This window comes from Telmatherina bonti (genome assembly GCF_933228915.1).
Source record: "Telmatherina bonti genome assembly, chromosome: 5".
In the NCBI taxonomy this organism is placed as follows: domain Eukaryota; kingdom Metazoa; phylum Chordata; class Actinopteri; order Atheriniformes; family Telmatherinidae; genus Telmatherina; species Telmatherina bonti.
Window position 1 is genome coordinate 25,723,923 of NC_136623.1, and position 15,222 is coordinate 25,739,144.

Sequence of the window (15,222 nt, forward strand, 5' to 3'; positions counted from 1 at the left end):
TTTGCGGATTACTAGCTTGTTTGTTTTTGTTTACAGGCGTAGTCATTTGTAGTAAAAATGTATCAGTAGTTTTAGAGAAGATCTTTAAGGCTGAGAATCCCTGGAAGACTACACGAATGAGACATAGGGTATGAAAGTCATGTCAAGTTCCTTATTTTTACTAAATAAGCTACTATACTGTTTGTTTGTTTTGTAGTTTTTTCAGTTTTTTCCCCTTTAAAATAGCATCCCTGAAATGATTCAGATCTTCCCTGTTATGATTAATAAGTCAACAAGCTTTTCACACGTCTCCACTGAAATTTAGACCTTGATTGTTTAAGTTCTAATCCTCGTCTTGAAAGTCATCCTGATGAATCAGAGCAATATGGGAACCAATGTCTTGAAGCAGACCCTCCAGCGAACATCATTCCCTATAGGTCAGGGGTGTCCAAAGTCAGTCTTCAAAGGCCGCTATCCTGCAGCTCTTGGCTGTATCCTGCTGCAGCACGTCAGAATCAGATTCATGAGTCAACATGATTAGGCATAACTTGACAGCAAGCTATCGAGGAGAGAAATGAAGTTTGAATCAGGTGTGTTGGATCAGGGATACAACTAAAACCTGCAGGATTGCAGTATCACTTTGCCTCATCAGCAAGACAGTTAGAAAACATTATACTCTGGTGCAAAGAGAATGTGAGTTAGACAGGATACAGAAGTTATGGTAGTGGTTTCCCAAACTCAGCAGAGGAAGAAGCCAATGGAGCAAAACCAAGAAACTATAGACCTTCATTTGGATTTTCTACTCTAACTGGATCATCAGCTTTAAAGTGTTTGGCAGAGATACTGGTGCAGGCACTCCTTAGATTGATACTAATTTGCCAAATATATCAAGAAACATGAGCTGAATATGCCCACACTAAGTCTGAGTAGATGGACGGCCGTCCATCCCCCGTACCGTTTACTTTCTAACCCCAGAATAACGGACTTCAAATAGTTTGGAAATGGGCTTATAAACATTCACATGAGCAAATACTGTTGTTTCTGTACAATCGCTTGAGGGTTTTGGGTTTTTTTTGTCCTTGACATCATGTTAATACACACTTAAATGCTCCAGACAACCAACTGGTAAAGCTTCTGATTTTAAAGAAGAGGTCAAATCCATTAAATTAATCAACCATATATAAAACTAATTTTCTCTGTTTTTACTTTCTAAAGCTGCTAAATAAATAAATAAATAATGAAATCTTTCCCTATTCTGCTATTATGGTTTCTGCTTTGGCATCTTCTGAAAGAAGGTTTAGGGGAAAAATAACATTTTTCACCATTTATTTTAGGAAAATAGCACATTTAACTTTCCATAAATAATTATTCTGGCTATTTGGGTTTTTTTTTTTAAGGTTTACACCATGTCTTTGGGGAGTACAGTGAAAAAGATTTGAGTGTCTCATAATCTAGTTTGTAAGGTGTTCAAAATTATTCACAGTGGGTTTAATGGTTATCTGTGTGTATTTACCCATGTCTTTACCTACATCATGTATCAGATTGAACTAGTAGAAGGCAAACACAAATGCAGGCAGCTGTAAAAACGGTTTAATAAAGATCCCCAAAGTCGTCTCAAAATGCTCTCAAAACACAAGATGAATAGGAAAAGACTTGAGGTGATTATAACAAGACAGGATGAAGAATACAGAGTATAAACAGAGGAATACACATGAGGGCAATGACAGAAATACAAGTGCATTCCGTGAACAGAGGAATTCTGGGAGATGTAGTGTTGGCCCTGCGATCAGTAGGCAGGTGACCCCGAGCATGTGAACGGAGGAGGAGCAGGTATGACACTTTGTCTTTAAACATTCATTCTATATGTTTGCTAAAAATTATCAGAGGAAACACTGTGGTGATGATTCCAATTTTTTTTATTAACTCTGATAATGTATGATCCTGGAGTTTTTCACAGAGTAAAATTTTTATTTGCTGATTATACGTCCAAGTAATCAGCTATGATCTCAGCAAAGGTTTATAAAATCTGCAACTAACCTGATCCTAAACTTATCTAAAAAGGAAATTAAAAAAATTAATTAGTTCCATTTCTAACACAATTAAATAAACATGTGGTTTGACAAAAAAGTGAACCTCACCACCTGATCTGGAAACAGTATACAAGAGGTGCATTGATTTAGAAAAAGAAAAGACGCCTGAGACACCAGGGAAGAATAGATAACCAGATGATTAGAACCAATCAGCTCCATATGTTCCTGTCTTAAGAGTAAGTTTTTATGATTTCTATCTGACTTTAATCAAATCAAACTAAGTTTAATTAAGTGTCTCCAAAAGCCTTTTGTTCTATGTTCAGACAGCCTGGTGAAACACATACTCTCCAACAAAGTCTCAGTTTTTTTTACCTGATGCTTAAAAGGGTTTTTTGCACAGCTAAATCATCGTACATTATCAATTGTAGCTTAAAATTTATTCTAACTGCTAACTACACTAAAGCTACACTGTCAGAGGTTATGTCAACATTGGCTCACATAACCAAAACCCAAGCTAATCATTAACTGTGACTTACCATAAAAAAGAAACACACTCTTCTTAACTGTCATAAAAACAGCTGATTTATTCTTCAAAAACTTTTTTCTTCCTAAATTTAGCAATCAATGAGCTGTTTAAAATAAAACAGTTAAGCATGAATATATCAAACGTGGAAATCAGTTCTATTCTCTTCTCAGCTTTCAAGCCTTAAACTAATATTTGCCTTTAAAACGTCTCTGCGTCACAGTGTACTTGCACAATGAAGAGTAGACCAGTGCCTACACCATTGTTTCCCATTCCTCATTTCATTCAGTTTCAAACAAGAATCAATGAGATCTGCTTGTCATTGTAACTATTTGATTTTTCCTCTCACTAATAATAGAACTGTGGTGTTTGCTGGTGGCTGTAATGGTTCACACAAAAGGGGGTCAAGCCCTCTAACATAGTTCAGTGTGAGGGAAGTTGCTGCCTTCACTTGGTGTAGGATAAAAACCATCCAAGTGTTGGATGACTGGACGTAAAGCTTTATCAAGTTTGAGGGAGTGGAACAAACTAAAGGAGGGACCTGGGTGAAGGTGTATTGTCATACACTCCTATGTTTTATGACGTCTTTAGTAGTATGCAAACATTATAGAGCCATAAAATATTGGGGTGTTTTATTCTTTTAAACAAAATCACAAATTTGTCTAATAGGTTTATATCAGGACAACAAAATGGATTTTTTATTTATTTTTTTTTTTTTTATGGACTACATAGTTTTAAGTCATTCAAGTATTTCAAACCGCAATTAGATGATTTAAAGCCTGTTATCTCAATCTCAGCTTTGCTGCATATCAGATTTGCATTAAAAGACTATATTATCATTTGTTTGAATGGATATGGTTCTTTTTAAGATTCTAATTAGCATATTTAGTTGACAAGCATCACTGGCTCAAAAAAGAGTAAATCAATTAGCATTTTTTAGGTCTCGTTATGTTTCTGGCGTCGTTTACAAAAGACACCTTTGGAAAGCAGGACTTCCGAGATGTCCATAAATGCAGCATCGGTACCAGGGAGTGGCCGCTGCACCTGTCCGACCTGTTTGGGGGACACATGACTCCGGAGGAATTTCTCCTGCTGCTTCGGCCCTTTGTTGAACGGAGTTTTTCTCGGGAGACGAGAGGGTGAAAAACGAAGAAGAGGAGGTGACAGACAGAAGACAGAAATGTCGGAACCAGCCGCAAATCCCGCCGCCACCTCGTTCCCAGCGCCAGCCATTTCTTTACCTTTGGGACTGGAGGTGTTGAGGACTTACTCTGGAGCACTTGTCTGCTTAGAAATAGTAAGTTATTTATAAATATGAAAAAGCCGTTTGATATAATGCTTGTACATGTATGAGTGACCTTAGTGTCTGGAGAGTTATTATTCCATTAATCATCACTGATTAACTTATGGTGATGTATTTTTAGCGCTTTTTCTTAATTCCCTGCTTTCTGTGTGATGTGAGGTTTGATGAACCACAACACCGATCATTGTAATTGCCTCAGGCTGGAGTTGCTGCTTGATATGCAAAACAAAGGCAAACATGGTTTGAAGTCACTTCTTTTTGCAACGGTGCTGACCACAAAACATATTGAGACATTATTTTTAACCATATTTATGAAGACTGTGAAAACATAGTCCAGATATAAGTTCTGTTGTGCCTGTGGTAGTTATTGTGCTATAAGCCTGCAAGGTGACCTCTACACTGCCTCCAAATGCAACCTCTAATCTTCTGGTAATTTGACTGTTTATCTGAAATTTATTTATACCCAATGATCTTCATAAATGCGCCCTCATGTTAACATAGCGCCATTCAAATGCAGGCTTATGGCTGTTGTGCGAATGAGGTGTATAAATTAATTTTACTCAGGCTGTGCTTGTCATACTTTAGAACCAAAAGTTGCTTAAACGTTGTTTGTTTCACCTCTGTTTTACCTGTTTGTACCAAGCAGTTTATTAAAGGAACATTAAGTAGATCAATGTTCTCTAACTCACAGTGAAGGGGCTCACCAATCTGATAAAGTTATTTTTGTAAATACCATCATAACAATTCAGTTATTTATATTCTTACATGCACCTATTCATCGACTGATTTTGCTTTTAGCATTGCACTTCATACTGTCTTCACAGGTTTCAAGTCTCTTCTCATTAAATGAATCTTAAGGTTAAAGTGAAATTTTGTGAATAGATTCAGGATGACTTTTGCTATTATTGTTTCACATCAGAGTTCGAATGTTCTGGTGTTGGCTCAAAAATATGGCAAGCATCTTATACCTGGTGTGCAAAATGTTTACAGAGAGACTAAATGAGTGACCAAGAAGTTTTTTTTAAAGTGCCTTTTCATGTGTAGTCTTAGGGATTAGGTAGTTAAATTTTAACATATAAAATGAACTGAATTTGTCACCATCACAGCTTATGTCTCTTGTGGATGCTGGTGGCTTCATCCAGTGTGTAGCTTGATGAGATGGCTGTTTTTTTGTTTGTTTTCATCCCTCAGTTATTTGGTGGTTTGGTATGGATCCTGGTGGCATCCTCCAATGTGCCTGTGCCCCTGCTTCAGGGTTGGGTAATGTTCGTATCGGTCACCACCTTCCTTCTCTCCTGTGCCTACCTCAGTCTCTTCATCACTGGTTTGGCTGACCGCATCAACACAGACTGGAACTTCTTGGTGAGCTCAGTTGTCTGACTTCTCTTTCTTTTTCTTCTCTCTCTGTCAAAGCTGCACATTAATGAACAGAAAGAAAAATGTTAGCCAGAAATGTAGTTGATATGATATATTGATTTTGGTATCTCACTTGTTATAAAACCCTGGTTTTATAACAAGTGCAGTTTTTTAAAGGTGATGTCCCACTGAAATGAAACATGACAGGGTTTTCTGATGTTACTGCGTCAGCTGTTGTTTGCTGAATTGAAAGCAGGGATCTGGCTCAGGGGCAAAATTAAAAGAGTATCTGTCTTACTGCAGCTCAGCATGGACGTTGTGTATCTAGAAATCAAACACTGACTGCTCTATGAAAGTTGGAATTTAGACAGCATTTTGGTAACAATGCACATTACTGTAATACAGTAGTCTAATGTGCAATTTTACGGCCAGTTTAGGCTCACTTTGTAGTTTTTCTAGCATAGCTGTTGAATATGATTTATTGAATGACAAGTGAACAAATCGTATTAGTGTAATTGCATTACATTTCCCACAAAATGCTGTTATGCCCACTATCTAAGTTCTGCTAACAGTTCCAGAAAAAACCTCACCCTTCACCACATGAAATTTATTATTTTATTTATTTCCTTATCTTTGTGAAACCATAAAGGAATTTGTTACGTCACGTTCTGCATTAGGGTACGTGCTTTTGTGAAACTGTTACTTAAGTACACTGACCTGAAAGAGTAGTAAAGTAGGTTATTTACTCTTTTGTGGGATTAATTCACATTGCACCAAAATTTTTTTATAAAGATAACTCATCTAAAGTGCTTTATTCACGATTTATTCAGGATTTAATGAAAAACATCAACTAAATTCAGACCATATATTCTGCTGAGGAAATGTGGCATCAATTTTTAATCTGTATGGTGTGAAAATAGAAGATGTTTCAATGATAACTTTAAAAAGAGCAGAGACTATGTTTCTGTTCTTGGGCCATGTCATTCTAGTGGACTCAGTTTCTTTGTTAAGTCTGGACTCTTAGACAGAGCTAGCCTTTCCTCAGGCTCCAGGCCGCTGCTCCCTGAAGTATCCAGGCATGTTGGGTTGTTTGTTTTCAGTCAAACAATGAGTGACATAGATGATGAGCTCACACTAAAATGCAACAAAGGCCCGCCTGTAGCCCCAACAGGCTCACAGAGTCGGCTACACAAACTGTCATTAACCCTCCAGCACACCCCTCTCGCTCCTTCCCTGTCTCAGTTTTACGTCCATTTCTCCCAGCCTTTGCTCTCTTCATACTAGCCTCTTCAATTTAAATTGCCTTTGCTTTTCCATTGTCCTGTATTTTTTATGTCTTGGTTTGATACCTGGCTCGAATAGTATTGTCAGCCATGTCTTCATTTAATCTGAAAGTTATTTCTTCAACACCGCGTTTTTCTTTAGATACCAGAGCAGTTAGCGGTAATGACTGGTGTATTATTGTCTGATAATCCCTGACACCGTTTTTTACCTAAGTCGCTAAATTGAGCAATTATTCAGCAGCTTTACGAACAGCAATGTAATTGTGCCGGCATTTACATGTTAACAGTACACCTGAAAGATAAAAGTTTTAAACTCCTTCTGTCTTTTTCTTTGTAATGTTTTCTCCTTTCTTTTCTCAGGATGTGGTTTACCATTTCATTGCTTTGCTGTTCTACTTTGCTGCCTTTGTGTTGGAGGCAGCAACCACAGCAGCAAATGGAGGAGCTCACATCACTAAGCTAGCAAACAGCACTGAGTCTGTCCTGTGTATTACCTACCCTCGGGGCAATATATTCACTGTCCTGGATGACAGGGAATACAGTATTAATGTGGTGGCCACGGTAAGTCCTGTATTGCATCTGTGAATTTTAAATCAAATGATAATGCTGCACTTGCCTGTCTATCTCAGCAAATCAGGAACCGGGGTAAGTCCTCTGTGTAGGAGACCTACTGAAAGTATCTTAAAAGGGAAAATAGGGCTGCATGGTGGAGGAAAAGTTGCATTCAAAACTTTTTTTTTTTTTTTAACAGGCATACGTCAGTTGTAGACATGGAAAAATAAAACCATGAAGCTAAAAAAAATGCATCATGCAGCTTTAGAAAGGGAAAAACTGTTGGTTGCAACATAATCCCACCAGAGTACTGGCACATGAGGTTGCAGCTGGCTCCACCCAGCAAGTTGGCAGTACTGTTTTTTTTGGGTTTGCCATGTATGAAACCATGACCGTCTAAATCCAAGCGGTGTGTTGTTAGTGTGCTGCAGGTCTGAGGCTTAAATGCTCAGCCATGCTTCTTTCAATCGTATTATGCCCATATGAACACGAAGAAAAGGCTATAAATTTGTTTTACACCTGTGGTAGTGATAAACTTGCAGTATTAGTTTGTCCTTCTGGTCATGATGATGATGATGCTGCTGCAAAAATCCTAGTAAAATAAGCAGTTTTTTATTTTAGACAAGTAATTGGGTCAAACCAGTTCATCTAAATTTGCAATGCAACTGCTGTCAGTTTTGGACAATTTTCTTATGAGATTTTAAACCTAGTTAAGCTATGCTTTTAGGGGGATAAATGAACCATTGTGAACCATTTATGAGTTCTGAATAATTACTGGACAGTGTGGGTAAACTATTGTACTAAAGCTAGCTTTTCTCAAATTGTTGTTGGTTAACTTGTATCATCTCTGTTCCAGATATTTGCATTTGTGGTGACACTTTGCTACGGCTGCAGTTTGGTGATGGGATTCAAGAGGTGGAGGATGTAACCAAGAAAATAAACATGAACTCATTTTCCTTTCGGTTCATAACTTTAATATGTCATCAGACGAGGCCATCCATAGAAAATTAAACATTGAGACTGGGACGCTGTTGTTGAGAGAGCGATCACTGCATTACAGACATCACAGAGGTTTAGAAATTGCTATAACATCTGCAACATTTCTGGATCAGCAAAAGAATAGAAAAACATCAATTTCAGGGTAGTAATATTTGGACAGGATTTCTTCGTCTTAACCCCTACAACCCCTCCCTTCCATGGGTCCCAGCTTCACTGACAGACTTTACCACTGAAATATGTTGAAGAGGAGGCTCAAGAAAACATTAATCTGAAGGAGCAGTTACATTTGGTGCTGAGGAGCTGTAAACTCCTTCTAGCTTTAACATGACTGGAAGTCAGTCTGACATTTGAATTTCTTGTTAGATTATTTCATCATATTTGATAACTTAACTGTTTTTCACAGTATTATAGTTCTTGTACACCGTCAATATGCGCTATGCATTACTGTCTATCACAGCTAAACCTGCAGTGTGCTGCTTATATTCTATAGTGATTTGTGCAGATAACTAAAATGTATTGAAATCCTTTGTTCAGCAAATCTGTCACTGATAAATGACTGTATACTGATCACATAATATTTTTATTAATTATTTAAAAAAAAAAAAAGGATACTACATTTGAAATTTCACAATATACTGATACAGTAAATCATTTAGTTATGTAATGTTTTGAGTTGAGCAGTTTTAGTGTTTGGTGTTTTAATTATGTTGATGAATTATTTAATCAATAACTCTTTGTAAAAGATTTGTTAATTTCATCTATTGTACACTTTTGTTTGTATCAGGTTGTACATTTGAAATAGTTTTAAATTTAGACTTCTTGACATCTGCTATTTAATTTTCAAATGCATTTTAGAATAAAAGAAATAAGAGTTTAAAGAAAAAAGTTCAGGCTGCGTTATTGTTTGGTGCTTTTTTCTTTTGTATTTGTGTGTGTGGACATTTATCCCACTTCCCTTTGATAGCATGCCTATTAGAGCAGCCGTTGTTGGACCAGTGCAGAGTACATTGCAATATTAATTAAGGATATAACCTTAAACCGTAGAAAACTGAATACAACATGCAGCATCACATCCCCAGCTAAAGACTATTTGAATGCTTGTGCTATTTGTCATGTGGTCAAATATGTCCTAATAATAACTTTAAAGCTTGCCATATCTCTTCCCCCATATCACTTACCCAGGATTTCTCACGGCCCTCAAAACTGAATGACTGAGATCCTCACAAAAGGTTGTAAAATTAAGTTGTCCTTTTGAAGTGCCCATCCTGTTCTGGACAGTATTAGAGTATTAACAAATATTTTTTTGAGGCATAAAAACATAAAACTATAACATGAAATATTCTTTGCAGAAAAAATTATACTTTGCTTTGGTGCTTTGTCAGAGTTATTTGTGAAATTACTAAGTTCTGACCAGTATTATTATTAGAAAAAGAGCAGTAACTCAAAAGCCCCATGGAGTCATGAAAAGTCTGTTTTGTTTTTTTTTTTGTTTTTGTTTTTTGTTTTTATTTATTTAATATAAATGTCTATTCAGCTTATTATTCCATACAAATTTTTTCGTTAAATAAATACATAAATATTACTATAAATCAAAATTTAGTGAAAAGAATTCTGGGATGAACTTAGACAAAATGTACAACGTCATTTTCATTATCTTAAAAGCTGAATATATTTTGCTTTCACACCTGTTTCCGACTAAGTAATAGTGTCACTAAACTTATGGTGCAAAAACTTGACTAATGCAGAAGTACTTATGTATTTTACTGTAAGTCTTAAACAATATGAAGTGTACTCTGGAGAATAGGACCACTAGTCTTTAAAAGCTCAGTTTATTGTTTTAAGTAGAACATTTTGTATTTTGATTCTTCTCAATACTCCCGACCTATTTTGCCATATAAGATAAGTTAGATGTTTACCCTAACAATAACCCCAACCAAAGATGTTTAATGCTGCCAAGGAACTGAGTGATTCTGTCTAAATTTTTTCATAATGTGTTCTAAGTAGCACTGACCTAATATTTACATTAGCATGCTCAGCTGCTTTCATAGCTTGTTGACCGTTTTCCCTCTAGAGGTCAGCATCATCTCTGATGATATTTTTAATCATTTTGTCTTCAGTATTATGCTCACAGATTGCAGGAGATCAAGAAACCCCTATACCAGACAATTCACTTGGTTTATTGCTTCTAACAATGGCCAGTGGTCAAGGCTATATTTTGAGATGTGAAATGTAAATTATCCTCAAGGTCTACTTGGAAATTCAACAGTAACCTTCTACTTCTGTACGAATATTATAACTACTGCAGCTGCCTGCATAATTAGTAAATTGTCACTAATTGTATAAAATATTGATTAATGTAGATAATCTACACAGTCATATATGTTGTTTCCTTTTTGGCTCGTCCCTCTGAGGGGTTGCCACAGTGAATCATTACACAGGGGAATTGCCACATGTTTTACCCCGTATGCCCATCCTCACGCAACCCTCTGCATTTATCCAGGCCCTCAGAGAACAATCCCCCTTGGGGCTGCAGCAGTATAGGGGAGCAGGACTTAAACCGCTGACCGTCAGGTCATAAGACAAGCAGCTCTACCACCTGAGCCTTTGCCACCCCATGTGAATTGTCATATATAACTGATATAATATAATTACCGACATGGACATGATTAAATCAACGTAAGGTCATTTTCTGTTCAGTGAGCTCCTATACTACTTTAAAATATATATCAGGGAATTTTGGTGACATTAATATCACAAATAGTAATTGCACTGACTGCACATGCACATTGCTGGGATGCATTACTTAACCAGGCTTATAGACTTTTTCAACAGCAAAAGGTTGACAGAGCCTGCACTAGGCTGCAATGCTTCTGATTAAAGTCCACAATTTTTCTGTTATTTTTCTCTTCTGTTCATTTCATAAGCATTGCTGATGCCAAGCATAATGTCTGATCTTTGGTTTTTAATACTTTGAGAAAGCTGAGAAATCTCACATTGAAATTTAAACACACTCTATAGATTCTTCCATTAAATTAGTCGCCATAGTCTGCCAGACATACATGTGTTTTTGATAAATATCTATGGCATGCCAGTTCATAGTAATGAAACAGGAATGTTTAAACCAGGAAGGAAAACAATCAGCATATGTTTTTGGTTGTTTTAAAACAGCCAACTTTTCCTTTTATTATTATGAAGGAAAGGAAAAGTTAAAATGTGTTTCTTTGACTAAAATGCAGTTTAAAAACCCAACACCCAATCATTAAAGAGATCATCAGTTTTTACCAGCTATGTCAAATGAAGTCGCATTGGAATGAACCAGCATTGTTAATGAATAGTTTGTTGAGCATAAATGAATATTAGCAGTGCATTATTCCTTCCATACAAAAACTCTTACATGGATGGAGTATTTATGACCTCAGGCTAAAATAGCCACAGAATACAGGAGATCATAGGCTGATGTTTACTAAAGTCTCTGAAAAGACCAAAAAGACTGACTAATTTTTTTTTTTGTTTATAGCCTACATGTATATCTAGTCAAGAAAATCAATTCTAGGATCTTTAGAGAAGAAGAGGAAAGTAGTAGTAGTCGTATTGCTTGTTCAGGGTTTGAGAATAACTATAATCTGTTTTTCAGCCGCTAGGTGTCACTCGTTATCTGTAGTTGATGAGTTACAGGTACCCATTTTGTTTATTCAAGATATTTTAAACACAAGCAATACGACACGTGACGTTACGACTGTATTGCAGCAAATTTTACCAACTTATAATGTGCTATAAGCTGTTGCTTTGGCTGCTTTATTTTGGTTTGAGTTATTTCAGTATATATACACATGACAAGCCCCCTTACTGTATTTGCACACACACACACACACACACACACACACATATATATATATAGAGAGAGAGAGAGAGAGAGAGAGAGTTAAAACCTTGCTTGAACTTTTTTTTTTTTTTATTTTTTTTTTTAACACTAATAAGAAGAAAATAAAAAAGAATATTTCAAATTCTCACATATACCTAATCTAAAACTCCAAACTGCTAAAGACCTGTACCCTGTCCTGTTCTTGTCCGTGTGGGTGGGTAGGGGTACAACCCCTACTCGGACAGGCGCTGTAACCAGGAAAACAGGGTTGCGGTGAGGTCCTGGAAAAAAAGAACTGTTGTGTTCATGTTTCTTGTTCCACAGCCAGGCTTTATTATTGCGGAAAGCTGTAAGAGAAACAGGAAGGCTTCATTAAGGGAGCAGAGCAAGCCGAAAAATATAAACTACACTAAAGAAAATAAGACCAAAAACCCGCAACCCAGCTGAAGATTTTTTGCCAGCGATTACAGAACAAAGCCAAAGTCACCTATAACAAGCGGACCTGGCCAAACAGCCTGTCATGAATGCGCATTACTTACCCGGTGCTCGTACACTCAACCGGAACTACATGAAGGCTCCTTCAGAATAAAATAAAATGTCTTGATATGGACAAGGGTTGGAAACTCAGGTCCTCCAGTCCTGCATGTGTTAAGACACACATCAGATTTGTAAAAAGCTTGACAACAAACTCTGCATTAGTCGTGTTACTGCGGGGAAACTCCTAACACTTGCAGAACTCTCGAGATCCGGAGTTTCTCACCTCTACTATAGAATATAAATTGCCAAATGTAATATTTGGAAAAAAAAAAAAAAGAAAAAAAAAACCTCATACTTTTATATCTGCATTAATATTATATTTAAAGTACTTTCTTTAGTACTTTAAAGTAGTATTGCACACTACTAATAACACGTTAAGCTATTTATTTGTTATTATATTGTGTCATGCTATACTCAAAATATATATGAATCATGAAAATTAAAATGTAGTTGGTAGTCTGAAGTAAACTAGTTTCAAAGGCTAAAGCACGATTTTCATTCTGATTGTGCTTTTACTTTGAGGCTGCAGCCAGCCGGAAGCTTGTTTGTATATTTCAGGTAACTTGATGCGTCCTTACCTTACAGCTCGTCCTTTTCTATCCGTCAGTAGTACTATGAAGGCAGAGAAAGGGAACCTTGGGTGTTGCTGTTTTGCTACCTGTCAAGACACGGACTAGCATTACCACACGAACATCTCGCATCTACTAATTGTTTTGGATCCGACTGCTAAAGATAGTCCTCCTGGTCTAGTCATGGATATGAGTGGAGCTGCGTGGAGGAAAGAGGGGGATTTAATTCTTGTCTTTTCGCCCCAGCTTCTTGTGATTTCAGCCGTGCACCAGAGCAGAACTAGGCTTCACATGTCTCACTCTGATTTTTAAAAAAGTTATTATTCGTATTTTTTCTTAAACTGCAGATCATTTTAAAGTAGGGTTTGCTCATTTTTGTTGATAGGGATTTTTTTCTTTAATTTTTTGGAAGTTTTGGTTTTCCTTGAGTGCGGAGTTGGCGAATTGAAATCGACTCACCGAGTCGGGACTGACCGCTGGAGTTGGTCCTGAAAATGGAGGCTGTGATCGAGAAGGAATGCAGCGCGCTTGGAGGACTCTTCCAAACAGTTATCGGAGACATGAAAGTAAGCCAAATAACTCATCAAGTTGTGTTAACCGAGAGGGACGGCTTGAATAAACTACCCAAACTAGTTAACTTCTTTAAAACACGAGTATCTGAAGAGTTAGCAAAGTAAATAACAGGCTTCTAAGCTCCACTGAAGTCCACTTTAACCTGGTTATTGTATTCAGAAAAGTCAATTTATTGAGAAAAAGTCAGTTATATTGGTTTTTTTCCCCCCAAAATGATTTCTTATTTAGTATGTACTCTTAATTATGAGTGACATTTGAGAAATGTATACATATATTTAACAGCCAAACTGCATTTCCATTTTAAGACATTGGAAAACTTTATTTGTTCTACTTAAGAAGATGCAGCAGCCGCGATTTAAGTCAAACTAGGGCAATCATACAAACTAGGGCATCATATTTTGATGATATTTTTGACAGAGTTTGGCTAATGAGACAATTAGCAGATTCCCCAGCTGCTAAACTTGCCTGAAGGAACAGCTGTCAGGACAAAAATTTACCCACTGGGTATGAAGGCTTTGACATGGGCAGGTCAAATAGCAAGTCAGTGGATTTACAGGAGTCAGAAAGTTTGTTATGAATACTAGTGGGGCCTTCAGCACCTTTCAATGTGCCATTCCTCACTTCACTCCATGGTCTTAATGTCTCATGCAACTGTCTGGTCCCCACACTGCCAGATAATATGAATTAATATGTTGAAATAATTCCTTTTTTCTACATGTAATGGACATATTTCCATTCATATATTGTATACAACAGATGTGGGTGTGTCCTCCCAAAACCTGGTGGTGAGCTTGGTCTTTCTTTCTCAAATTTATCTTGATTATTTCATAGCTATATTAGTCATACAGCTATTTTTTTTAAATAGTTTTCTTCAGCAAAGGATTGTTTAAGATAGAAAGTAAACAAGACAGCCGTTCATGGTTGATTTCGATTAGTCACAATTATTTCTGTCACGCCCACCATTACTGCTTCCAGTTGACGCAGCTCTTTTTACAGCCTCCAGTATGTTTTACCCCACTCTCTTCATTTGCATCAGATGAATGCCACCCTGATTCCCAGTCAGTCACAACATAATATCCTTTAGTAAGTTAAAAGAATGACTCCTGAACCAGTTGAATATTAAATTTAAGCTTGCTACTAATTTATTTTGAAACATTCAAACTTCTGCGATGGACTGGCGAGCTGTCCAGGGTATACCCTGCCTTTTGCCCAAAGATTGCTGAAATAGGCTCCAGCTTCCCCGTAACCCTTAATCTGATTAAGCGGTTAGCAAAGTGAATGAATGAACATTCAAACTTAGCTATAGTGTCATATCCAAGCCACACAGAATGCTTTCGTTTCAGATGATCATACATGACTTGCTGCCGTGGTACGCCAACTGTGCGTGGCAGACTACACATTTCACCTGTTTTGACACTTTGTTTAGCGAGAAAGATCCCCAATGAATTTTCATTGTCGATGTTGTTGACTTTGTCGACAAATTGTTGCCGCCGTACTTTAATGCAATCAGCTTGCAGACAAAATTTTTATCACCCCATTTAGATTAATAATTTATAATGGTGTTAAGAAATCTATTAGCATTACTAAACCTCATCACTTCCTATCGGTGTGTTCAGACCAAACGCGTTTTTGACGCTCAAAACGCTGAACGCTCGA

The 15,222-nt window shown here is 36.9% G+C and overlaps 2 protein-coding genes across 4 annotated transcripts in view; both read left to right on the forward strand.

Annotated features, from left to right (window-relative positions):
• Positions 1-3,712: 3,712 nt before the first annotated feature.
• On the forward strand, positions 3,713-7,954 carry mal2 (mal, T cell differentiation protein 2; the record flags this gene model as incomplete). Its single annotated transcript, XM_079240826.1, has 4 exons — positions 3,713-3,829; positions 5,027-5,197; positions 6,835-7,035; positions 7,883-7,954. The coding sequence occupies 4 exons, from the start codon at positions 3,713-3,715 to the stop codon at positions 7,952-7,954; spliced, it is 561 nt and encodes a 186-aa protein (XP_079096952.1).
• A 5,100-nt stretch (positions 7,955-13,054) lies between these two features.
• Positions 13,055-15,222, forward strand: part of LOC306756041 (protein MTSS 1-like) — a 55,782-nt gene continuing 53,614 nt past the window's right edge. For all 3 annotated transcript variants that reach the window (XM_079240663.1, XM_079240665.1, XM_079240664.1), the window contains exon 1: positions 13,055-13,559. In XM_079240663.1, the coding sequence (XP_079096789.1) occupies positions 13,488-13,559 (72 nt within the window). In that variant the 5' untranslated portion in view covers positions 13,055-13,487. The remainder of the gene's footprint in view (positions 13,560-15,222) is intronic.